Source organism: Abramis brama, assembly GCF_963993115.1.
Source record: "Abramis brama genome assembly, chromosome: 18".
Taxonomy (NCBI): Eukaryota; Metazoa; Chordata; class Actinopteri; order Cypriniformes; family Leuciscidae; genus Abramis; species Abramis brama.
This window is the reverse complement of record NC_139980.1, coordinates 2,724,636-2,752,089: the sequence shown is the minus strand read 5'-3', so window position 1 is coordinate 2,752,089 and position 27,454 is coordinate 2,724,636. Positions and strand designations below refer to the sequence as shown.

At 36.9% G+C, this 27,454-nt stretch overlaps 1 protein-coding gene across 2 annotated transcripts in view; it reads left to right on the top strand.

Annotated features, from left to right (window-relative positions):
* Positions 1-26,054, top strand: part of map3k5 (mitogen-activated protein kinase kinase kinase 5) — a 50,559-nt gene extending 24,505 nt beyond the window's left edge. The window contains exons 6-30 of one of the 2 annotated variants that reach the window (XR_014603354.1): positions 60-166; positions 907-1,077; positions 2,183-2,295; positions 4,392-4,551; positions 5,182-5,335; positions 6,020-6,127; positions 6,599-6,651; positions 6,932-7,027; positions 7,865-7,946; positions 8,121-8,254; positions 9,301-9,428; positions 9,543-9,679; positions 9,778-9,883; positions 11,130-11,287; positions 11,849-12,029; positions 13,034-13,054; positions 14,971-15,148; positions 15,246-15,414; positions 17,252-17,437; positions 17,671-17,769; positions 18,869-19,109; positions 21,434-21,546; positions 23,878-23,996; positions 24,114-24,190; positions 25,031-26,054. Coding sequence is in view for 1 of the 2 variants with exons in the window: in XM_084090560.1 (XP_083946686.1) it covers positions 60-166; positions 907-1,077; positions 2,183-2,295; positions 4,392-4,551; positions 5,182-5,335; positions 6,020-6,127; positions 6,599-6,651; positions 6,932-7,027; positions 7,865-7,946; positions 8,121-8,254; positions 9,301-9,428; positions 9,543-9,679; positions 9,778-9,883; positions 11,130-11,287; positions 11,849-12,029; positions 13,034-13,054; positions 14,971-15,148; positions 15,246-15,414; positions 17,252-17,437; positions 17,671-17,776; positions 18,869-19,109; positions 21,434-21,546; positions 23,878-23,996; positions 24,114-24,190; positions 25,031-25,091 (3,159 nt within the window). In the remaining variant the exon portion in view is untranslated. Of the gene's footprint in view, positions 1-59; positions 167-906; positions 1,078-2,182; positions 2,296-4,391; positions 4,552-5,181; positions 5,336-6,019; positions 6,128-6,598; positions 6,652-6,931; positions 7,028-7,864; positions 7,947-8,120; positions 8,255-9,300; positions 9,429-9,542; positions 9,680-9,777; positions 9,884-11,129; positions 11,288-11,848; positions 12,030-13,033; positions 13,055-14,970; positions 15,149-15,245; positions 15,415-17,251; positions 17,438-17,670; positions 17,777-18,868; positions 19,110-21,433; positions 21,547-23,877; positions 23,997-24,113; positions 24,191-25,030 lie in introns of both variants that reach the window. The other variant, XM_084090560.1, reaches the window with a different exon arrangement.
* Positions 26,055-27,454: the final 1,400 nt, after the last annotated feature.

Below are 27,454 nucleotides of genomic sequence, written 5' to 3'. Positions count from 1 at the left end.
AATATACTTTTTCTGTAAACTGTTTCTTTTCCGCTTTGTGGTTATTTGTCTGTCTATAGGATTATGAATCCATTGTGAAGTTAGTTGAAACACTGGAAAAGCTGCCGACCTTTGACCCCGTGGCTCATCCTCATATAAAGTTCCACTATTCCTTTGCCCTCAACAGGTGAGACTAAGCATCTTAATGTGCCTTAACCTGGCAAAAACACAAGTTTACAATTACAGAATTAATTTCTCTTCACACTGTTTAAATATTGTGTGATACCACATAATTACAGCTAATCAGAATATTTAATGTTTAATACACTACCGTTTGGGGTCTGTAATAGTTATTAAATGTTTTTGGAAGAAGTCTCTTCTGCTCACCAAGGCCATTTACAATAACTGTTTTTGATTTTAATACATTTAAAAGTGTAATTTATTCCTGTGATCAAAGCTGAATTTTCAGCATCATTACTCCAGTCTTCAGTGTCACATGATCCTTCAGAAATCACTCTAATATGATGATTTGATGATCAAGAAACATTGATTGTTTCTTATGTTGAAAACAGTTGAGCTGCTTAATTTTTTTTGTGGAAACCATCACATTTTTTTTCCAGATTGATTTTTATAAATAGACAAGTATTTTAAATAATTTTTTGTAACATAAATGTATTTACTGACACTTTTGATCAATTTAATGTGTCCTTGCTGAATAAACACACAAAAAAACAACTTCTTCTGAACGGTAGTGTATACAGTGATGTGAATGAGATTTTACTGTGAGCTGAGCTACTTAGAAATAACATCCAAGCGAACGTATTTTAACAGATGAAAATCTACACAAATCTTTTAACATTTACTTCCTAACTACTTTTTTTCAGTCATTTCTGGTTTTCACAGTCTCTTTTTGGTCTGTCTCTGCAGGAGAAACCTACCCGGAGACAGACAGAAGGCTCTGGATATTATGTTGCCGTTGGTGAACTCAAATGAGCAGGTGGCATCTGATATTTATTGCCTGGTAGGCCGAATCTATAAGGATATGTTCCTGGATTCCCATTTCACCGACACAGATAGCAGAGATCAAGGCATGCAATGGTGAGGACACGAGTGTGAATCTCACGAAAACATTCGAGTCACATTTCACACCAAAATCAAAATGATAATTTGCTTAAGGCGAGGCACTACAGGTGAATAGGGTAAAATTTTTAACTTGCAGATATCACCATGAAACTTTCCCAGTTGATTACCTACATTAAGATAAGAAAAAAATGTATTACAAGTTTTCCGTAATTTAATGTTTAAATATGCAAATTAGGCAATATCTAATTAAATATGCACTAATTTGTATATATTTTAAAAAACGAAATCTGAGTATTGGATAAAGCCAGATTAAAAATTATTTTTTCATTGTGTTCACATATTAGATGGGGAAAAAATTACAGAGGGATTTATGGATATCTACTTTTGTTATCCTGTAAATCAGAATATACTGTCAATAGCCTTAAAAAAATGATTTTCGCCATGTTTTTTGTAATAAAATGTTATATAAATCAGGCTAGGAATAATATATTTACAAATCCCTCTGTAAATGTCTTCATAATATAACTAGGTACAAGACTGGAAAGTTTGGTGTATATAGGTGCTACTGAAGTGGAGATTTCGTACTTGGAGTATGAGAGAAAGGTCATTTTGAGAAAATGGGCTTTAAAGATTTATCATCAGCCAATGAGATTGCGCATTCAGCCCTTTTACTTTCGCGATTGGTTGCTGATAAAAAGGAAATGACCATATTTGGATCCGACAGCATTGTACAGTGAAGAGAGAGCTTTCCAGCCGTGCCTGTGATGACAGAGAGCAGACGGAGATCGCGGATCGGCGGGATGATTTACAACGACAACTTTTGTTGAATTTATGCGAAATCTACAGACGCAAACAGACAAAGTGTAATAAAATAAAGACCTAAATGTGTATTTCGGACTTTTTTTCACCACAGTCTGAAAGAAGACATGTTATTGAAGACAAATATCCAAAAATCTCAAAATTGACCAGTAAAAAAAAAACTGTTTTTGCCTGCCGTGTCTCGCCTTAAAGGAAATGAAGTCTTTTTGTAAGACTTTTTTGGTGCCGTTTTTGACAGGTTTTGTGAGATTCAACAATAAAATGGCCATAGTAACAAACACCCCTCTCTCTCCGACTTCAGGTTTAGAAAAGGTTTTGAATCGGAGCCCACGCTGCACTCTGGTATTAACTATGCGGTGCTGCTACTGGCCGCAGGACATCAGTTTGACTCCTCCATTGAGCTGCGTAAAGTAGGTAAGATTGATGGACAGTGTGGGTAATACTGGGGTACCACATACAGTCAACCACTCCTACAAAAGTGATTGAGCAAACGTCTATTTATTTATTTTACTATTGATGTCTGGTATCATTGAATGTACTTGCCTGATGTTTCTTTATGAATCGTGCCAATATAGGGATTGTGCAAGATCAACATACACTATATGGACAAAAGTATTGGGACACCTGACTAGAATTTGTGCATTCTAAATACATAGACATTAATATATCAATACCCTATACCATTATCCCTCCTCCACCAAACTTTACAGTTGGCACAATGTAGTCAGACAGGTAATGTTCTCCTGGCGAACCCAGACTCGCTCATCAGACTGCCAAACAGACAATCGATTTGTCACAGAACAGGTTTCACTACCACTGCATCTGACGCTTCGTGATGTCAGCCATGGAAACCCACTCCACGAAGCTTCCGCCACACAGTTTTTGTCAATATTAATGTCAGTAGATTTATTTGAATATTTCAATATTAATGCCAGTTGAAGTTTGTAACTCATGAGCTGTGGAAACAGCAGAGCGCTGCTGACTTACGCACACCATCGGTGACCTGCTCTGTGACTTTACAAGTACTGCTGTTCCTAAACGCTTCCACTTCCCAAGAATACCACGTACGGTTGACCATGGAATATCTAGAAGAGACTTATTGCACAGGTGGCCTCCTATCACACGCTTGAATTCACTGAGCTCTATGTTTGTAAATGCAGACTCAGACTGCATGGTTAGGTTGATCTTATACTCCTGTGGCAGTGCGTCTGATTGAAACATCTGAATTCAGTTATTAAAAGCTGTGTCCCAGTACTTTTTGTCCATATAGTGCGTTTCTTCTGTCAGAAAGTACTTTACTTAAGACATTCACAGGCCATTTTACTTCACATCCTGTTTTACTTCAGTAATGTGACATATTTCTAAGTGAAACAAAATAACCTGTTACAGCAACATTTTAGGACTGTATTGTTTGGATGGTGAAAAGTTCAGAATGATACCAAGCCAGAATTCATAATCGACAGTGGAGAGGATGACAATGTTGTTTGTTGATATTCAGTAATACACAGTAATCTTATTATTACTGTACTCAAGTACATTTTTCAATCCAATTATCTGCGCAGAATTGTCACAGAATTAGACTAATCCATTCACTAGTAGTGTATATATTATAAAAGTATGGAATAATTCATATTTATGTTTTTGTCAGAAGTCTCTCATGCTCACCAAGGCTGCATTTATTTGATCAGGAATACAGTAAAAACTGTAATATTGTGAAATATTAGTACAATTTAAAATAACTTCCCTCAGAAATCAGTCAGCTGATTTGATGCTCAAGAAACATTTCTGATTATTATCAATGTTGAAAACAGTTTTTGCTTATTATTTTTGTAGAAACCGTGATCCACTACCATTCAAAAGGTTGGAGTCAGTAAGACTTAAAAAAAAATAATAATAAATTAATAATAATTATAAAACTTTAATTCAGCAAGGAGGCATTAAATTGAGCAAAGAGAAAATTTAGATATTTCAAATGTTACAAAAGATTTCTATTTCATTTTCTATCCATCAAAGAATCCCAAAAAATGTGTATTGATTTCCACAAAAATATTAAGCAGCAAAAACTGTTTTTTGACAATTATTTATGATGGTTTTTGTTATTATCAATGAGTATCAATGACAATAGATGATTGAGAATTAATTAAGAATGATTTCTGAAGGACCATGTGACACTGAATACTTACTGAATAAAATCATGGATTACATCCAAGAGATGTTTTAGTCTTTAAGACTTTTAGTATTTTTATTGTAATAACAAAATTTGTCTGCTTTTATGTTTGTTTGCTTTTTTTCCTAATTGTGCAAACACAGTGTGTTTAATAAATTGTGTATTAATGTTGGAATTACTCTTGATTCTGGCTAATTATTAAAGAGTGCCCTCCTTTCTCAAATAGATTACACACATGCTCTTGTTTGCCCATACATTATACAGACAATGCGAGAGTATCTAACAACTATATATATTGCAGGGTATATATGTAATATGTATGCACTTTTTCTGTGTTTTGTAGGTGTGAAGTTGAGCAGTCTCCTGGGGAAGAAGGGCAGTTTGGATCGATTACAGAGTTATTGGGACGTGGGTTTCTTTCTCGGCGCTAGTATTCTCGCCTGTGACAACACACGAGTCATCCAGGCCTCGGAGAAACTCTTCAAAATTAACGCACCCATTTGGTACGTGCACACATTCACATTTTACACACATTGTTTAAAATAATCTGAACAACTAATGATTAGTGTTTGGTAAGGCATCACTATTATTATTGCTCATACTTTAGGAATTTAAACAAAATTTTGAAACTATGATTTCCAGGCCAGGTCATGGATATTATTAAAATCTTTAATTGAAATTATTATGTTTTTTTATTGTTATAAAAAAGTCAAGAAAATGAATTACCTATAGTACTGTAAATATGCTAATATTACCTGTTTTGCATTGATTTTCCTAGTTGCTCATCACTAAAATACTTGCTTCTTGCAATCTTTATAAAATGATTTTAAATTATCCAAAAATCACAAACGACTAGAAGAATCACGGAAAGGTCATTCATTGGTCAATGTTTTTTAAACTGACTTTTGATTTTTCACATGGACAATTATTAAATGGGCAAATAAAACAAAACTTTGACTCAAATAAATTCTAGGAGAAAACTGAGCCAATATAGAAACTTGTAGTCCAATTGTGAAGAGGCAAACGCTTCAGAAAATGTAAGAATGTAGTTGTCTGTTAAAAAATGAGTCATAGTTGTAGTCTTTTTAGAGTACTATTTATTTATTAATGTGTTTGTGCTTTCTGTATTTCAGGTATCTACGCTCCCTGGTTGAGACCATCCTCATCTATAAGCACTTTACGAAACCAAGCACTGATCCGCAGGTCCTTAAACAAGAGCTTGTGGACTTCTGGATGGACTTTATGGTGGAAGCCACCAAAAAGGATGTGACATCCGTCCGTTTTCCTGTATGACCCCTCTTAAAAACACTGACTGTTACACTGCGTTGCCACATTACATTGCCACTTCTTAATTTTCAAGTACACCAAAAAACTCCTATTGCAAAAAAGCCATTTAAGACGCAGAAGTGACTTTCACATTTTCATGCACTGTTTACATGCATAGAACCATGTTCTGCAAAAGCCATGGAATAAACCCTTTTCTAAAGTGCATGTGTACACAGTCATTTGAACACTAGAATATATATATATATATATATATATATATATATATATATATATATATATATATAAACACACACACACACGTTCAGTACTGTGCAAAAGTCTTTGACACGTTAGTTTCACAAAAAAATGTGTTTAAGACAGTTATTTATATATTTTTCTCTAGTGTTGTTACTAAATGCTTCATTTAGGCCTAAAGTTGAGACAGGATAACATGTGTCCTATACAGTATATGAGTTATACAATCCCAGAATGTGTTGTGAAGAGCAGTGTAAAAATTCAGACTCAACTGAATTATTTATTACAGTATATTTCATATTTTTGTCCAGTACACAATATTCATGTGTGCTGATTATTTTTTGTGCTAGTTATAGTTTTGACTTGAGATTAATTGAGATTAAAGACTATTGGAGGTGAATGGCATGTCAAGCATTGGCTGTAAACGTTGCTTGTTTGTGTTGTGTGCAGGTATTGATATTGGAGCCCACTAAAGTCTACCAGCCGTCTTACCTCTCCATAAACAAAGATGCCGAAGAGAACACGTTATCCATCTGGCATGTGACCCCTGATGACAAAGTAATACATTTTTTACTGTTTACCCATTTGTTCTTAAATTCATAATTTCTTTTTTAATTTGTTGACTTTATTAATTCTCTAAATCCTTCAACATTACTGTCTTGGTTTAAGCCCTAACCTAATATGTTATTTTAATATCCAACCATTGGTTAAAGCCATTGTTTTGTATGTCCAGTCTTAAATCATAGTTAAAGTCTCAGGTCTTTCTAGAATCGTGTTCTAGTCCTTTTAATATTTTTCTATATCTACAGGGTCTCAGTTGGTCCTTAAAAGCCTTAAAATAAATTCAGTTTGATCAAATCTAATGTCACGAAATGTATTAAATATCTTAAATGGTATAGCAAAAGTCTTAATTATCGCTTAATTAATAGTCACGATATGGCCTGATGTCATTATTAAACGTGAAAAATATTTGAATTAGTATGAGTGCCGCATTTTCTCATTACAAATCTCTTCCTCCCTCTGTTTCAGAATACAGGGATCCACGAGTGGAATTTCAGTGCAGCATCAGTACGAGGCGTGAGGTAAACGCTGTCTTCCCTAATAGAGCTTAAATAAACCATAAGAAAATGCATGAAAAATAAAATGCATGAAGATAAAAAATAAAATAAAATTTAAATAAAAAAATAAAATGCATGAAGAGACGTCCTTCCACTAGAAGTGTTCTGCAATGACCAGTTGTAGCTTAAAAATATTGTGTATTTTAACACGAGTAGAACACTGTATTGGTCCAGTATGTATGTATGTATGTATGTGTTTAAAGTACAATATAGTTGTTGTTGTTTTTTTATTTAACACATTCAGCATCTCCAAATGTGATGAGCGCAGCTGTTTCCTGTATGTGGTGAACAACTCAGAAGACTTCCAAATCTACTTCTGCACAGATATGCACTGCAAAAAGTATGTATGTGTGTGTGTTTGCCCACATTTCATTCATTCTTCCTTACACTGCCATAGACATAGACAGAAATTGCACATGTGATTGTCTACTTGAGTTATTTTAGAAACTAGCAATCCACAATGCACTACTGCTAAAAAAGCAATTACTTTACTGGAAATTAGCTTATTGTTTAAAAACAGACAATTATTTCCTGTCAGTCAAAAGAGGGCAGCAAAAAGAGATGTTAGACAGAGATACAATCTCATGCAGTGTATAAAATGCCTCCGTCTGTGGTGAAAAACAGCATATTAATAGTTTTGCCGTTGTCATGTGATTGTTTGGTCTCTGCAGTTCAGCAACAGTACATTAACTGTCTGTGCCAATTAATGCCTTCTTGCAAATGTTCCCATTCATATCAACAAATATTTATACTATGTGTAGGGCATGTTAATTATAATGGGAGCATTCTAATTTTGGTTTGTCACTTGGAGTGTGTTTTGGTTCTTTTACTTGATCTTCTATATTGCAAGCATGAGTTGCATCATCTAGTAAAACATGTCCAAAACATGACGCTGCTTTTTCAGTGTGGCGAAAGGTGATGTTTCTTCAGCACTTCATTTATGTGCCACCACTAACTTAAACTATTGAAACATAAACTAGTGGTATCAGCAGATGTTGTTCTAAATAATTGAATATTGTGCACTAATTTTGTGTATCCCAACTATGAAGGTGTAAAAGTTTAATCTTTGTGTATTGAAAGGATAATCATTAAAATAATCGGTCTTTTTGCTACTGTATCATATTTGATGAATGATGATGATGATGATGATGATGATGATGATTTGTGTGTTGTGTAGGTTCTGTGATCTGGTAAACGCTCTCACTGAGGAGGCCTGGAAAGGCACAGATGAGCCAGAGTGTGAATCAGAGGCTTTAGAGGTAAAATTATAATCCAGAAATTTTGGATGTTACTGTATAATATCTTGTGAGCAAATGCTTACCCAAGAAAGTTTCTGGAAATATATATTTTATAATTATTGTTGTATGCATTTGTTATATATAGTTATATAGATAAGAGCACAAGTGATTTTGTGTGTTTCTGTGTGTCTGCAGTATGATTATGAATATGATGAGCATGGAGACAGGGTGGTTCTGGGTAAGGGCACGTTTGGTGTCGTCTATGCCGGTCGTGACCTCAGTAACCAGGTGCGCTTAGCCATCAAAGAGATTCCCGAACGGGACAGTAGGTGAGGAAATCCACTTTAAAATCGAATTCCTTCTTGACAGTTTTGACCGTTACTGAATACTATAATTTTGGGAACATTTCTCATTGCATAGCCTGGTGAACCTTGGTTCTATTTTAACTAAAAATGAAACTGAAAAAATAACGCACTAAACTTAAAGGAACACGCCGACTTTTTGGGACTTTAGCTTATTCACCATATCCCCCAGAGTTAGATAAGTCCATACATACCCTTCTCATCTCCGTGCGTGCCGTAACTCTGTCTGACGCACCCACCGCTAGCCTAGCTTAGCACAAAGACTGGAGGTAAACGGCTCCAGCTAGCATACTGCTCCTAATAAGTGACAAACTAAACGCCAACATTTTCCTATTAACATGTTGTGATTTGTATAGTCACAGCGTGTACAAATAACATGGTCACATGAGACACAGCCATCTTCTAACCGTATGCACACTGGGAACTATATTCTCAGAAGGCCAAGCACTGCTACTTGAGCGGAGTGATTATTGGGAGCAGTATGCTAGCTGGAGCCGTTTACCTCCAGTCTTTGTGCTAAGCTAGGCTAGCGGTGGGTGCGTCAGACAGAGTTACGGCACGCACGGAGATGAAAATGGTATGTATGGACTTATCTAACTCTGGGGGATACGGTGAATAAGCTAAAGTCCCAAAAAGTCGGCATGTTCCTTTAAACGTTTTAAGCATTCAGGGATGTTACCCATTTGGGATTGTCCACTATTCCAAAAAGAAATGTCCCGTATTGAATCAATATGGGATGCAATTTGTCCCATTTTTGATGAACACAAAATTACATAATATTAAATAAAAAAAATCAGTTTCACAAGAAATGGCAATAGCAAGAGAGGCTCAGAATCACTGGGCAGAGAATGACAGGCATGTTCCCACTGATGGCGCTTTTGTATAAATATGCATTTATATATAATATAAATAAATATGCAATATTCATGAATGCTTTTGAGGGTATGAAAAATGCATGCAATCACACAGCTACAGTTTATCTGACGGCACGTGTAACGGCTGTGTGTTGGTAGATATTCGCAGCCTCTGCATGAAGAAATTGCCTTGCATAAACACCTCAAGCACAAGAACATCGTGCAATACCTCGGCTCCATCAGCGAGAACGGCTTCATCAAGATCTTCATGGAGCAGGTGCCAGGAGGTGAGACTGAGATCTTTATAGTCTACTCGCACATTCAGGCCAAAATTCATCTGAGTTATTCAAGCGTTTGTGTAGAATGTGAAAGAAACGTTTGTGTTTTTCTGTGAATCGCAGGCAGTCTGTCAGCATTGCTCAGGTCAAAGTGGGGCCCTCTAAAAAACAACGAGCCAACTATCGGTTTCTACACCAAACAGATCCTGGAGGGTCTCAAATACCTGCATGACAACCAGATCGTTCACAGAGACATTAAGGTAATAATCCTTTTATCTTAAGTCTGTGAAACTTAATCTTAATCAGATAAAGAAATATCAGAAATGACTGATGTAACTCTTACTTTCATGACACACAGGGGGATAACGTCTTGATAAACACGTACAGTGGAGTTTTGAAAATCTCTGATTTTGGGACGTCCAAACGTCTGGCTGGAATAAACCCCTGCACTGAAACCTTTACTGGTACTGAGTGAATCTGTTTTGCTATTTCTTTTCACTTAACCTTTTATCACTTGATATTGTAAATAACTTGATATTGCTTCTGTAAAACTGAAGGACACATCGATTTCATGTGTTGCCAGATTTGGTCTATTGACTTTTGATTAGTATCTTATAGTGCCCTATCTTGCACCCAGCGCAATTGACTTTGTACACCGACGCATGTATCATTCCTATTCTGCACCTGCGCACAGCGGACTTTTCCCTCCACAGACACGCGTCGGTAAATTAGGGAATGAACTTGCGCTCCCGGGGGCGGTTCAGCGCAAAGAGGAGGCGTGTTCCGGCGCAAACGTTCCCTGGTGCTATTTTGCAGGTTTAGAAAACAATTCAGCCACTGACCAGGAGAAACCGAGTCTAAAGTCAGTGGCGCGTTGAGCATGTTATTCAGATGCTATTTTAAGGGCGCATGCTTGGCCATAATCAGTGTAGCGTGTGCACAACACGCATGCACTTTGCTTCTCTCATCTACACAGACGCAGCAGTTCTCATTTTTAGAAAATCACACATTATTACAAGGAAAAATATTACCACACGACGGAAATCATTGTGGTGTCCATGAAGATGTGAAAAAATAGGCATAAATCTAGCTTACACATTTACCCAAATTATCATACGCCTGTTTAACCGAAGCTAATCTGGGTGTGTTTCTCCATCCCCAATGTCACTTCTCTGTGTTTTACGGCCCTGACGAGAACGTCGGTCTCCTCGGCTGTGAACCGCTCCTGGCGTGCTTCTGGCAAATCCGTCGTTATAATAGCAAACCGCCATGGAACAAGCGCGCCTGCTCTTAAAGGGAATGTGAGATGACGCTCTGGGGTGCGTTTCCCGAAAGCATCGTTAGCCAACTATGGTCGCAAGTTCCCTCGTTACCAATAGAGTTCAATGGACATTGCGATGAACTTGCGACCATAGTTGGCCAACGATGCTTTCGGGAAACGCACCCCAGATTGGTTTATTTCACGTTACGCCCAAACCACACCTATGAATAATGAAGCTACTTCAGACCAACCCATTTTAGATTTGCGTCGGGCGCAAGAGTCATTTATCCCGCCGGTATAATAGCAACAGCGCCCGAGATCCGCCCACAAAGTTACTTGCGTTTCGCACTTGATTCTTGCGTTTCAGATCGTTAAAATAGGGCCCATAGTGTCTTATAAATATTCAGCAGTTACTATTACTTATTTTCAGTGCTGGTTGTATATTTCAGGTACGTTACAGTACATGGCCCCTGAAATCATAGATAAAGGGCCACGTGGGTACGGTAAACCAGCAGACATCTGGTCCCTGGGCTGCACCATTATAGAAATGGCCACTGGGAAACCACCTTTCTATGAGCTGGGGGAACCGCAAGCAGCAATGTTCAAGGTTAGTATAAGTGCGAATTATCCTGAAGTAATCCAATCACTAATCCTGAATGTGTAGCAAATTTAACACAAAAGGTTTTACACAAAATCCACACTATTTTCTTTTAGGTTTTTTTTATTTTATACATGTGTTTTGTGAAACATTTGAATGCAATTTGGCATTTAGTAGTTTTCAAATGGTTTTCTAACTTCTAGGAAAAATCTACAGCCCACCATGAAATCACATAATAAATGGGTGATCCGATCAACCTTTCATTGCTGTTATCATGAGCTCAAGAATAAGTTTTACCATTTCACAAAATAACATTTTTAATCGTCAAAAGAAGCATTTGATTTGCAGCACAGGCTTTACAGTAATTAGTGGTTCATATCCATATAAAACAGTAGAAAAGAAAACTAAACAGATTTTTACATAGATCTATCTAGATTATGTAATTATAATAACATTGTAATTGACTCCTAATGGCTTAGAGAAATGTACGTGACATGAGAAAATTGTGTTTGAAATTGGAAAGAGTTATGGAAATGCTTTTTTTATGGTTGTGCTGGTACGTTTGTGTAGGTCGGGATGTTTAAAATCCATCCGGAGATTCCTGACTCTATGTCCTCTGAAGCCAAAGCATTTATCCTGCGCTGTTTTGAGCCGGATCCAGACAGCCGAGCCACATCTAACGATCTACTCACCCATGAATTCCTCACCGTCACATCACGCAAAAAACGATCGAAGAACAACAGTTTCACAGGTGTGTTATATGGACATTACAGCTTATATCATGCAGTAAATTCAATTGGTACATTCCATGGATTAGGGGACTAATGGAAAACTGTAATGTGTTAGATTAAACTATTATTTAACAAAAACAACATGGCATGACATTTTTTTTTAATGTGCTTTAAAAAAATTGTTTATCACCCCCTCCCCACCCACTCCTTTAAAATGGTTTCCATCGATCCATTGTAACCATGTATCCATCGATTAAAAAAATAAAATAGTGGCATACAGTATTTTGACATAATTTTAGTGTATATATATATATATATATATATATATATATATATATATATATATATATATATATATATATATATATATATATATATATATAAACTCAGTTAGCACTTAATTAGAAAATGCTACCCTACTTAATAATGTTACACCCAAGGAGTAGCATCATTTGGATAACATGATGGGAAGACAAGTAAATCTAAATGTCCAAATTACAGAATTTATTAATAAATTAATTACCAAAATTAAGATTGAATTATCATTAATATATTAATATATAATAAATAATATATTAATATTTGGTCCCAACTAGCCTGGCCAGAATCTGCAACCTTACTTTTGTTTCTTTCAACCCTGTTACCCAATCAGGGGTGCGTTTCCCAAAACCATCTATGGTCGCAAGTTCTGTCCTTACCAATAGAGTTCAATGGAACTTGCGACCATAGTTTTTTTTGTTTCGTTTTTTAAAATAAATTTGATCAATTTTACCGATTTACATTCATAATGCCCATTTATTGTTGCATTGAAATCACACAGTTGGGTTTTGAACTGCATTTAGACATGAAGCAAATTAAGAAGTACAATAGCTCATTGAGTTTTTGACGATTGACCTCATGAGGTTTTTTTTGGAAAGTGTTTGTTATCAAACTTGGAAATGTGACCTGGTAAAAGCTTTTCTCTTTGCTGCTTGTATTGTGAATTGTCTTCTCATCTCTTGTTTTTTTTAATTTTTTTATACAGCTCTTACACCAGGAGGAACTGGTGAGTCTATTTTAAAGCATATAGCCAGTGTTCAGTTTGACATTATTTTGTTGTTTTATTCATTCTCTTTACTTATTTTTATGATAATAATCTGACTGTAAATGTAGTCAAGATTCATGTTTAGACATATATTCATTTTACTCATTTTCTCACATTAGTAAAGTCGGTGTACAAAATGACATAACTTTAACCAAAGGATACATTTTGAAAAATATACATTAAATTGAAATGTGTCAAACATAGAAATGATTTATCAACATAAAACAGCATTTTATTTATTTATACAAAATATTACATTAAGTTGGTTTTATGTAGCTAGCGGTCCATAGGGATACAAGGATCTGGGGCCTCATGTACAAAGACTTGTGTTGAATTCATACTAAAACATTGCGTACGGACAAAGCTGTAAATGTGCGTACGCACCAAAAAAAACCAGATGTATGAATCTCTGCGTACGAAGGATCCCACGCATATTCTCTTTGTACATCCCAATTAACGTAAAATTGAGCGCACATGCACAAGCACAACGCCCCACCCAGTCTCCTCCCTTAATTAAATAAATTTAAATATGGTAATGAGTCCACTTTGGCAAAAGAAAGCAGTAAGAAAATGGCTAAAGCAAGCGGCAAGAAACGAAACTTTACAGAAAGTGAATTGGAGGTGCTACTGGAGGTATAAACGAGAAAAAATAATTTATTTGGAACTTTGTCCTCCGGAATTAATAACAAAAGGAAAAAATATGAGTGGGAGAGTTTGGCTGATGCTGTCAATGCGGTATTATTATTATTATTACTAGTGCAAAATGCCCGTACAAAATCAGTTTTTGTTTGTGTTAGTAATTGTTGGTTTGGTGCCCGTGAAAGAGACTGTGAACGCATTGAATTCAGGGAGCAGGCTAGGTTACTACAAATAGCCTAATGGCCGTGAATAAACTATAATATTCAGAAGTAAACAGTGTAGCTGACAGAGTGTTTATATCAGAATGTTTATTTTTAAACCACAACCTTCTTGGGGCTTCTTTTACTGGTATTTTTAACGATATCTTTTGCATTTCTCATCCAAACAACGTCAAACTTGGCACTGCACTTACTCGTGACCGTAGCGAGACACCTGTCGAGTTTGAAATCCATCGGACTAACGGTTTGAGAGATATGCGAATAACAGACAGATAGACAGACGTTTCTGTAATTTATAGATAGATTATTATTATAGAAATTATTATATATATTATTATATATATTATATATATTATTATATATATTATATTATTATATATATTATATTATTATATATTATATATTATTATATATTATATGTTAATATTTAATATTTTTATTAATATTATATGATATTATATTTGATATTATTTTATTTTATTTTATTTATAGACTAAGGGTTGTATCTATTTGCATATGCTTTTATATGTTCTTACTTAACTGCATAATTGATAGAATATTCCCATAAGGCTCATGTGACAATATATGTCAATTATTTTATAAATTGCAAATTAATAGCAATGCTTCCCACAGGTGGTGGTGCGATAGACTTGTAGAACAATTCGTTGTGTAATGTTTGCAACTTCACTTCATTGCCTGTAAGAGTCGCCAACGGACAAAAACAATGAGAAATGTACGTACGCCAGACATGAAATTGGTGTGGAGGAACGCACATTCTCGCGTTAATTTCACTGTTAGTACATCCGACCGTGAGCGTGAAAGCTGGTGTACGCAAAGTTTTTGTGCGTACGCAAGATTGATACATGAGGCCCCAGGTCTACAAAGATATAAGTTCAAATGAAATGAATCTTCATCAAATAACTTTTTCATCGGTCGTTTTAAAGAGGATAGTTCAGCATTACAGTGCTGTAGAAGAGTGTGTGGTGTATGAAGGGACTTTATGCTGCTCATGTCTTGTAGAGTATCTGCGTAGCATATCTCTTCCCGTCCCCGTGGTGGTCGAGGACACGAGCAGCAGCAGCGAGTACGGCTCGGTCTCACCTGACAATGAGCTCTGCACAAACCCCTTCAACTTTAAACCCAGCATCAAGTGCTACAGCGAGAGAGAGGTCAAAGGCCACCGCTCACTCTTCCTGAGGTTCATTCTAGCTTAAATATACCCTATTATGTTACCATGGACCATTTATTCTGCATTTAGTGTATCTGCTTTTAGTAAATCTGTAAATCTACTCCAGTATTCCTGTGGAGAACTTTGAGGACCACAGTGCACCACCTTCTCCAGAAGAGAAAGACTCTGGTTTCTTCATGCTGAGGAAAGACAGTGAAAGGAGAGCGACTCTTCACCGAATCCTGACTGAGGACAGAGAGAAAATAGTGCTTCACCTGCTAGAGGCGCTGACACAGGTGAACCACACAGTGCGCTTGTGTTGCGTGTCTTGTTACTCTCATGCGCTTGTGTGATTGGCAATAAAGCAAAGCTTAAAGGATAATTCCGGTATTTAGCACTTTGAGTCTCTTTTCTGGTTTGTTTTGGATGAACTAGAGTGGTGGACACAGAAATGTTGACGATGGGTCCTGTCTCGACTTTTTGACTCGTTTAGGATCGCCTTTGACCGCTTCAGAGAGGCTGTCTACGGGCATGCACGAACCTGTCCTTAAAACAACCCTTAACGTTCGTTTTCAAAACTGTGCAACTCACCGAGTGGTTAGTGGTGTTCGTTGATGATCCAAAACAAGTAGCGTAGCGAAATACAGTTTCTGTCGTGTTTTATTTGGCATTTTGTAAAATCCCATTGATTTCTGTTGGAGGACTCATTGCTCGTTGATATTACTGCGCTTCAGACTCAAATATCCAGCGGAAGTTTATACGCGGTTGTGGGTATCTGAAAAAATAGTTCCACTATAGCAAATAACGCGGATTGAAATCATACATTGCGCCGATATATTTGTTTTTAATCATCAACGAACACCACTAACCACTCGGTGAGTTGCACAGTTTTGAAAACGAACGTTAAGGGTTAACGAACTCTGAAGCGGTCAAAGGCGATTCTAAACGAGTCAAAAAGTCGAGACAGGACCCATCGTCAACATTTCTGTGTCCACCACTCGTTCATCCAAAACAAACCAGAAAAGAGACTCAAAGTGCTAAATACCGGAATTATCCTTTAAGTATTCTTTAAACACAAGCCTGGTGAACGCAACTCAATACAGTCCATTCAAAAACACAGAGTTGCTTTTCTGGATGCTGATTGTGTAAATACAGTGACAGGGACATCCATACAGTGTAAACAGTTGAATTGACCAACAAAAGGGGATAGTTCACCCCAAAATTATTCTGTCATCATTTGCTCTGCCTCATATCGTTCCAAATCTGTATGCATTTCTTTAATCTGCTGAACTGTAAATATTTTGGAGATATTTTGAAGAATGTTGGTAAACACTAAACACTTTTTCTTCCTGTTGATTTTCATTGTATGAACAAAAAAAACAAAAACAAAAAAAAGTAAAAAGTAGGGAACCGAAATCATGTGGATGGACTGTCCCTTTAACTTGCTTCCTAGGGACTAAGGGCCAGATTTACTAACAGCTTGCTCCAGCGCTTAACCCTCTTTTGGTGTTAAAAAAACTACTGTCAGGATTTACTAAAGACGTAGTGAAAAACTAGTGCTGAAAAGGTGTGGACAGGGTTATTTTCTCACCTTATTGCATATGCTTTTGTAGGAGTTTGCTTTCAGACGCAAAATTTATGGAAGGAGAGAATTTAAATGAATCAGGCAAGGTAATTTACTAAGGTTTGCGCTCATCAATTTACTGGTGTTTGTGCCATTATTTACCACCCAAAAAAGCCTTACAGTCTTAAACCAGATGCTAACTTGCGCTGCTCTTGGTAGATTGTGTTGGTCATTATGGAAATGATCCGGCTGCGTCTGTGTTCTTTAATTTGCATGTGTCCAGTAGATTCACTTGCTGAACTTTCCACTCACATCTGCGCTTTTATGGGATTGTACTCTCATGCTAATTTGCTCTGTTTAGTAAATCTGGCCCTAAATCTTCTAAGGGAATTATGATATGTTTTGGTGAAAATTTTCTTCACATCAGAGAAACCAACAACAACAAAAAATCTCTAATAAGGTTGTATTCATGCAGTCCTACAAATTCTGTTGGTTGTTTGTCATTTAACAGTTGATTTTATGTCCCTTTTTGTGAGTGTGATTTGTGTCCCCTTTCTGCCTCAACACAGGGGTCTGAGGAGACCAAACTGAAGCATCAGCATATCTCCATGCTGGTGACAAGTCTGGGAGAGTTTGTGAGGATGGCGGACAGAAAGATAATTGCCAGCACGCTCTCTCAGCTCAAACTGGAGCTCGACTTCGACAGCACAGCAATCAGCCAACTGCAGGTGGCGCTCTTCAGCTTCCAGGATGCGGTGAGCGTTCAGCCAAAGCCATCTAATCATTTTTTTTCTTATTGAAAATCCTGTTTCATCTGAAATGGTCACATTACAAAATTAAAATGAGTTGCGAATGCCGTTTGATGTTCAGTTGAAAAGCAAATACTGATTTTTTTCTTTCTTTTTTTTTCTGATTGTCAAACTTTTGTGACTTTTTCTTAAAAGTTCATCATAGAAAAGTAAATAGTTATGGTATAATGTTTCTGCAGGTAAATAAAGTCCTGCGGAACCACAACATAAAGCCGCACTGGATGTTTGCCCTGGATAACATCATTCGAAAGGCTGTACAGACTGCCATCGTCATATTGGTACCTGGTAAACAGCAAAGAGTTTCTTTATAGAAAAATCCCTTTTCTTGGATGTTGGTCATTTAAGGCAGGGGATTTCATAATCCACGTTCAGACTGTCGGTCCAAATCCGATTTTTGTTCATATCCGATTTGAATCTGATCAGATTAAGCAAGTGTAAACGGCATGAATCACACAAAATGCTTTTTTTTTTGTGCAAATGCTGCATTTATATATGGTTTGAAATCTTATTCAAATCGATTTCTGTAAAGCCGTTCCAGTCTGACCACTCTGATCAGATTTTGCGTGGTTTATGTCTTTCTCGCGCCACATAAAACATAAACATGTTAGACGTTGTTATTGGAAACATGCTGAAAGTCTCTGCAGAAACAATGCTGTGTTGTTGCAAAGTGCCGGACGAGCAGGAAATGGCATTATAACAGAGACATGTTTTGAGACCGGTGGAGACGACAGCACAGAATAAAGCCGCTCACGCCAGCCTCATCCGGTTCTGCTGCTGACTCAGACGATTCAGGAGACCAGAGCTGCGGATACACACTATCATGCTGTAAATAAGACAACATCTGTATTGCAAACCCTGCCATGTTGTTGTTGTTTTTGGCGTATTCCTACCAACATGTCATTGCCATAGAAACCAATGCAGATATTCCAGAAAACTAAAGATTGGCATGGACACACAAATCGGATCTGAACAGTTGCGATACACAGTGTGGACATCCATAATTTTAGATCAGATTCCAATCGGATACACAAATAATTGGATTTTGACTGACAGTGTGAACTGTGAACGTAGCCTAAAAAGCCCCTTGAACACACAAATCAGATCTGAATAGTTAAGATACACAGTGTGGACCGTCAATAATTTAAATCAGATTCCATATTCCAGAATCCCGGATTTGGACTGACAGTGTGAACATAGCCATACAGTTCCCAGAGCCCTCAGCACTGCACATTTTGGATGTCCCCCTGAACACATCAGCTGATTCGTGCTGGCCTGAGCTGGGTGTGTCCAGTGAATGAGATATCCTAAGTGTGCTGTGCTGGGGAGGCTCCGGGAACAGTTCATTTGATGCAGTGTTTGTTGTTTTTTCACTCTCAGAATTGCGGCCACACTTCACGCTGGCGTCTGAGAGTGACCCCGCCGAGCAAGAGGACATTGATGATGACACGGTTCCTCAGGGAAACGCTGTCCCTAGCATAGCACCACCTGTCGTTCATCATGACGACACCGTGGTCACGTCTGGAGTGAGCACGCTCAGTTCAACAGTTTCCCATGAGTCTCAGAGCGCTCAGCGGTCTATCAGCATGGAGCTGGGGCGCATGAAGCTAGAAACCAAGAGGTAAATGTTTTTTTTTAATCTTCAGCTTGAATATTAGTGATGGGAAGTCCGATTCTTTTCCGTGAACTGGTTCTTCAGGACAGTTTGTTTCAATGAACCGGTTCAAAAAATGATTCACTAGTTAATTTACCCAATAACGCAATGATGTCATGTAAATACAATTCTGTTATTAAAGCACATCGTGGATGTTTTACATGTCTAAAGCACATAAAGTGAATTAACTAGTCTTAATCAACTCACCTTTTTACATAAACCATTAGAAACCATATAAAAAACGTCCATTTTGCCACCGCATTCAAGTCAACTGCTCGGTTTACACAGGCTCGTTTCAGCAGCTCATCGGTTCTTCACAAACATGTCAGAGTCCGAACTGTTGTATCCATTAACCCAGGGTTCACCAATCTCGGTCCTGGAGGGCCGCTGTCCTGCAGAGTTAAACTCTGCAGGGACAGCGGCCCTCCAGCACCGGGATTGGTGAACCCTGCATTAACCGACTGTTGACGAGAGAGAGAACTGCTATCAGTCCTGCTGTTGACTCCAGATCTACTGCCATCGGATCACTGTTAGATTTACTATAGGTTTGATTTATCATGATTTTCAGAAACATCCATTTTGCCCCTTTATGAAACCCTCGGCACACAGTTCTTCTCAGCATGCCGGATGTCGGAAACACTGTTCTCAGTTCAGTGGACTGTTGGACTAACTGGAGCGCTGAATGAGTCGGCAAATACAGGCATCGTAGGATCATATACTCCTGGATATTCATACGATAGTTATGTAGAACAGACTCCACCGTAACTCTCAGTTCTTGCCCTCACTTCCACAATTTGAAATGCGTCTAGATTAGGACTGTCACCATTTTTTTTATTAATCATTCTACATAATATTACATTTTCTGTATTTTCTTAAAAAAAAACTAAAAAAAAAAACATTATTCCATATCCTGTCCATTGTTGACCCCCAAACAATGGTAGAATGGTCTGCGGGAGCACACAAATTCACACCGAGATTCTGGAAAAGTTCTGTGAAAATTGTTCCCGTAACTTTGCTCATTCACACACATCTGATCAATGTCCTAACATTGGGTTCGAATTTTCCAGCATTTTCATTTACACAGAAGGCTCTCTGACAATTTCACAGCAATTTTATGGAATCAAAGCCCTGTGTGAACGTAGCCATATTAACACATTACTGTCATTGATTATTCTGTATATGTAATGAAGTGCTCATAATTGTATATCTGTGGCTTAAAAGTGCTACAATCCCATTACTGTTATTGTTCAATTGAAGTCTGGTTTGTTGTCTGGAAATATTCAGAAATTGCAGTCAGTTAGCTGTGGTCAAATAAAACCTGACAAAACAGTTTCTGTTTGCAGACGAATGCCTTATAAACATAGCAATGCAACTATTATAAGCCATGTGCGTCGACATCACCCCTTTATAGATCAGTATGCATAGAGCAGCAGAATGACAAACAGCTCTCTCCTTTTTTAAGCAAACCCTGGTTAAAGTGCTCTGATTAAAACAAATGTTCTGATAATATTGTTGGAAATTAACATTACTTTTAACCACAATGACTTTTGCATGTGCACATGGCTGTTGGAGTAATACAAAAGTAAATACAAACTGTTAGTTTTGTAACCAGTTTTTTTAAAATCATATTTACTGCAATTTACTATAAAATAACATGAATAGTAATAAACTTTAACATAAATATGAAGTAAATAAATGGTGATAATAAATAACTAATAAATCTGGAAAAAAATAATCGCACAAGAAATTAAGCAAGTATTTAATAATATATAGAAAATATGGGTAACACTTTACAATAAGGTCTCATTTGTTAACATTAGGAACATCGATTAGACCAATTCAACGGCGATTTCTACTCGTGTTTGGTGCTTTAAACCCTGCTTAACATGCTAAGGGTGTCCCGCCCATGGCAAAACATATGTAAAAATCACATCCCTGCACCCTGCCATATGACACCAAACAGCATTGGGTCTGGTTTGTCTTGTTAACCATTTATGGTGCTGAAACTTTGAACAGGACTCATGCAGATTTGAATTTGAATTATATTTATGAAAGTCATATTTTTGTGGTGCTATTAGGGAGCATTTTAAATGTTTGACTGAGAAATGTGAACATTGACCATTTGTATTTCTGCGGAAGTATTTCTTTAAAATTAACCATATTTATAGCATTTCAGAGCATCTATGTGTATTTGCATGTTTATCATGTGTTATTTGCATCAAGTCATGCCACACTGGACAATTATTTTGTCTAGTTATAGACTTAGACATGAATGTGTTTGTGTGCTCTAGGTTGTTGGAGGAATTAATAGGGAAAGAGAGAGAGTATCAGGCCATCCTACAGCAAGTCCTGGATGAGAGAGAACAAGAGATCAAACTATTGAAGTGTCGATCCGGGCCCGTTGGTGAGTCTGATTTGCACATTTATACACACACACACACACACACACACACACACACACACACACACACACACACACACACACACACACACACACACACTCATAGACACACACACACAGTATTCAGAGCTACAGACTGCAATGAAAATGCCTGCAAATACTGAAGTGGTTAAATATCAGTTGACCGACAATCTGTCTTTTAACCTTTTGTCCCACTGCTGCTTAAATTCTCCCAGTGTTCTCTAAAACTGAGGGTGTTTTTGCACTGAGACTTAATATATTTGAAAGAATAGAAACTCAGTTTCAGCCTCAGGCTGTCTGGATGGTTCGGCACCATCAAACTGAGCACTGGAGTCCCAAAAGCCTTCATGTTCAGCCCACTGTTGTTCACCCTGATGACTCATGACTGTACTGCCATAAACAGTGCAAACCACATGATCAAGTGATGGGCCTCATCAGCAACAGTGATGAGTCATTATACTGGGAGGAGGTGGATCGTCTTTTGGGCTGGTGTGAGAACAACAACCTGTCTCTGAGAGCATATAACTTTTCATGTGTCACTGTCTGGTAAAGGTCCCGATATACTCACGGCGAAGATCTTTTTCGTTCTTCGTTTAGGGGTTAGCGAAGTTCGAAATACGTGAGCAGAGATGTGCTGTAAGCGAACATCCGACGCCGCCCACATTACTGAGAGCGATGAATATGTAAATATGTTCTGCACGCTTTCCTCTCAATAACAAAAAATAAACGCACAACAAAATTGAGAAAACAGCAAGCATTTTTTTTTAATAAAGCATAAGAAAAGCATCTGATCATCATGTGTTTGCATGAGCTATAAAGTTATTTATACAGCACTTTATACAATAGATTGCTTAAAATCAATCAGCTTTACTGTATTAAACATGAAAAACAGTTTCAATGTCTCGTTTCTTTAAAAGTACAACTTCATTTTCTACTATAAAGCAGCTCTTGTGTGTTTGTTTTCACTCACGGACCTCTGACCTCGACAATCTGAACAGATGAAATGAGCCAGATAAAGATTTCCACGTGACAAAAGGCGGAGCCTCCACACACACCTACCTGTTACGTAATCGCCATGGACCAATGGTAGAACAGAGGTGTTTACCAGCCATAGCGGACTTTTAGGAAAGTTCACTTTGGCAAGCTGTTTCAAACTCCCAAAATGAACTCCAAACGAAGATCGTTTAGGCCACATCAGTTCGTCCTACGATTTTGCTTGAAGTATATCGGGGCCTTAAGCCAGGGACAATGCTTCAGACCACAAGGCCCTGAGAGCATTACTGGAACATCTTTCCCTTCCCAGGGTTCCCACGAGTCCTTGAAATCCTTGAAAAAAATTCAAGGCCCTGGAAAGTGTTTGAAAATAAACATGCATAGATACGGGTCCTTGAAAGTGCTTGAATTTATTTTGTGCAAGAGGTTTTCTGTAAAAAAAAAATCCATATTATTCCCTCCGGTCCGCTAATGTGTTATTTCGCCAACACTTCGTGGCCTATGCATACTAGCTAGCTCGATTTACATTAGCTACGCGCATTTACGCGTTACGTTAAGTGTTTCCCGCGTAAGGTACGTGCCATGACGTTCACGCGCGCACGAAACTACTACGATGGTACCTCAACGTTTCATAGACACACCATGAAACATTGCAAAAATAGGCTGAAACGTGATGCATGGAAAAAAATGTAAGATATTTGGCTCACCAAAGAAGATTACAAAGAATGGCTTGCCAGGTTTGCCACCCGTCCCGTAAAATACAGAATCGTCCCGTATTTAAAGGTAAATGTTGCGTCCCCTATCAAATCAATACGGGACGCGATTTGTCCCGTATTTTGCATAGACCCACACATAGTTGAATAAACAAATAAGGATTTTGCAGTGTGGATAATACTAATAGTAATTATAATGAAATCAATTTCACATTCATTTGCGGGTGATTGCATGTTAGCGTCTTTGTCGTCTTAGAAAAAAGGTATGAATGGGTCTGTCCAGTAATGATGAACGTAGGTGGACTTCTGACTTAAAGCAGTATGCCGTGTACTTTTTACACTAAATACTTTTTAGGCCACTGTATTTCTTTTAGAATCTTGCAAAGTTACATTTTCTTACTGGACTATTCAGTGTTGTTCTGACTTTACCATTTAGTGACATGTCTTTATTTGAATATTAGTTTTAACATGCTGTTTTGCTATGTTTTAAATCACTATGTTGTGATATATCATTATTATATTATTGATATATTATATACATCAGTATTGACCTTTTACAATAGAACACCACAGTCCAACCCTGTGTTTTATCATGTGTTTATGGCAGATGTTCCAGATGTTCCTGTGCACCTCATGAACACAAATAGTTCATTTGAAGGAGACGGACACCAGGAGCTTCTGGAATGGCTGAAACTCCACGGGGCGGATGGAGACTCCATAGAGAGAGTAATATACAGATAATCTATTCACTTTGGTCTCCGAATATTTTAAATACATCTGGTCCTTAATAATAATATTGTCTGAAATCAACAGATAATGGATTATTTTCTATCCATATCATAGATTATAGCCGAAGATTACAGTCTTGATGACATCCTTCATTATGTCACAAGAGACGACTTGAAGACTTTGAGATTACGGTACGTGAACAATTCTGATAAAATGTAATATATTATGTTTTTTATCAATAAATAAAAAACAGACATTAACATGCATAGGTTATATTTCACATTAAATTGTTACACTACCACATATTTACACAACCCTACATATTTCAGGTCAGTATTTTTTTTTTTTAAAGATGATTCACCAAGGCAAAAATACAGCAAAAACTATAACATTGTGAAATATTATGGTATTACAATTTACAATTACTGTATTCTATTTTAATGTTGTAAAATGTCATTTATTCCTGTGATCAAAGCTGAATTTTCAGCATCATTACTCCAGTCTTCAGTGTCACATGATCCTTCAGAAATCATTCTAATATGATGATTTGCTGCTCTAGAAATGTATCTTAGAATTATCACAGTTGTGCTGCTTAATGACATGTGAGCTGCGGTGTATGCTGAACTTCATGCAAAAGCATTGAAAATATAACCTTTTGTTAAATGTAATCTTTTGCAATATAGGCTTCAGTGGAGTAAATTACTCGTTCATTGTTAGTCTTGTTGCAAGTTCCAGATGCTGTGACAGACATGAACACATAATATTGAGTACATTTGACTGAATCCAGACAACTAATTGGTTTATATTATGTTACCTGGGAAATGGGTTCCATTCTGTGTAAATTAATTACTGTTTATATGTAAATGTGGTCCTCCGGAGACACATAAATTATATTGCACAATGATAAAGCATACAGTGTGAAACTGGCATAATTCACATTCTCTTTGGGATTATTAAGTTTCTCTGCTATGCGCAGTAAAATTGGTGACAAGTAGTGTATGATTGTGTTTCTTCTTGTCTTGTGTTTCTAGAGGTGGAGTCCTATGTAAACTCTGGAGCGCCATCTCAGAGCACAGGAAAAAGCCAGGCTGAGGACCGTAGCCACGTATATGTGCCATCCAGACTCTGTTCAAGTGTTAAAACATATCCAAATATATATATATATATTTAGTGGGATCAGTTGAAGTCTTATGTGATTATCCATATCACATGTAAATATGTTTTAACTTTTATATTTGTCTGTGAAATTGCAGTTTTACATGTGGCTGTAAATGAACTGTTAAAGGCCCACACATTTGATACGTGAACACTGTTACGGCATCTTTATACAGGAAACTTGTTTTTATTTTTTTAGATTTGGTTACAGAAACATGTCTTGACCTGCCTGAGAACTTTTTCCAGTCCAAATCTCTTTTCCTTTCAGAAAAGACACTGAAACTACACTGAAAAGTCTGTGTGTTTTATATATTTTTTACATGTATCATTAATAAGGTGTATTGTTAAGTAATTTGCTAATATACCTTTTTTTTTTTTAAATCAAGGCTAGTTATATTTGCATATATTCTAAATTACAGGTATGAGGATACACAATAACCAATCAAATTGAATTGTGTTTCCACATATTTGGGGTGACACGTGAATAAACCACCTCTGAAATTGTATATAAACTCCTTTTAGAGCTACATTCCTGAGATTATATGTAAACTATATCCAGAAGCACAGAGAATATATCACAAATGTGCTCTTATGTCTATTTATTCAGCACAAATCTCTAGCAACTCAAGTTTTTAAATTCTGTGAAATTACCATTTTAAGTGTAACCGATGGCCATAATAGTTTCTAGTCAAATCATAAAACATAACATAAATGATGTGTATCTAATGATACACATTTAAACACACACACACCTAGGGCTATGTGATGTGACAATCATGTAATGGATACGTTTGATATCTGTGGTAAATGTTTGCATGATCAGTGTTTGCATTCCAACCGTTTCATTTTGTGCAAATTGGAATTTCACTTTTGGATTAAATAAAAGGTTTGGGAAAAAAATTGTCATAATTCCAGCTAGTACAGTATAACAGAAGTGTTATTACATTTCTGATTACCATGTACTACGTGTGTAGATATGTTATCGTAAGAATCTACCTATTATTTGCGAGGAATTCATGCTCATCATTACTAATTGTCCCCAGTTTTCTTTCTTCTGTGGAACACTGAAGATGTTTTAAAGAACGATGGGGTTCAAAAAACATAGGACCCCATTGACTCTCATTGTAGACTAAAAATGTGTTCAACAGAAGAAATTAATACATATAGTTTTGTAATGACATGAGGGTGAGTAAATAATACCAGACCTTTCATTTTTGGGTTAACTATTCCATTAACACCCAATGAAAGCCATTAGTCTTACAGAGCTTAGAGGACCTTTTTGACGACAGATGGATGGCATCCTTAGTGGTGCATATTAACACCAAATGATTTAAGATGGCAGGAATCTGACAGCCTTCCACCACACTTTTCACATCACACTGACCTGTACTGCTTGGCCCTGATGTCAAGTATAATTCAGAAAATAATGTCACAAATTTTTGTCTGACATTTTCTATTTTTTTACCACATCTGATTTAATCAGAACATATAAGTACCACCTAGTCGCATCAGTGTTCGTCTTTTTGTACATTTGCATCAAACAAGGAGTTAAATAGGGTGGCATGTTGAGGAAATGTGAAACTGCGGTTTCACAATACATGAATTACACTTACGAATAACAAATATATTTTTCTTACACTTGAAAGACGATTTACACTTTTACAAATCTTCTCTTGCGCATGCAAATTTAATTTACGCTTGCAATCTTATGTAGTTTCACAAATCCCTGCGCATGTAATTCTTCATAACATCATTTTACCTTCATAAAAGGCCCAGTTTTACGAGTGATTTGTATTTAATTGTTATTTAGGCCTTGTCCACACTAATACGTTTTAGTTTGAAAACATATTTTTTCTCTACGTTTTAGCCATTCGGCCACATTGAGATGTTTTTTTTTCAATGAAGACAGAGATTTTTGAAAACGCTCTCCCAAATGGATACATTTGAAAATGCTGTTTCGTGTGACGCATGTTTAGCCATGTGACGCATATTGTACCCGTAATATCAATGATTATATCGCCATTGTTGTGCCTGCTATTTTCTTTCATAGTCTTCTTAAAGGGATACTCCACTTTTTTTGGAAATAGGCTCATTTTACAACTCCCCCAGAGTTAAACAGTTGAGTTTTACCGTTTTCGAATCCATTCAGCCGAACTCCGGGTCTGGTGGTACCACTTTTAGCATAGATCATTGAATCGGACAGGACCATTAGCATCTCTCTCAAAAAAATGACCAAAGAGTTTAGATATTTTTCCTATTTAAAACTTGACTCTTCTGTAGTTACATCGTGTACTAAGACC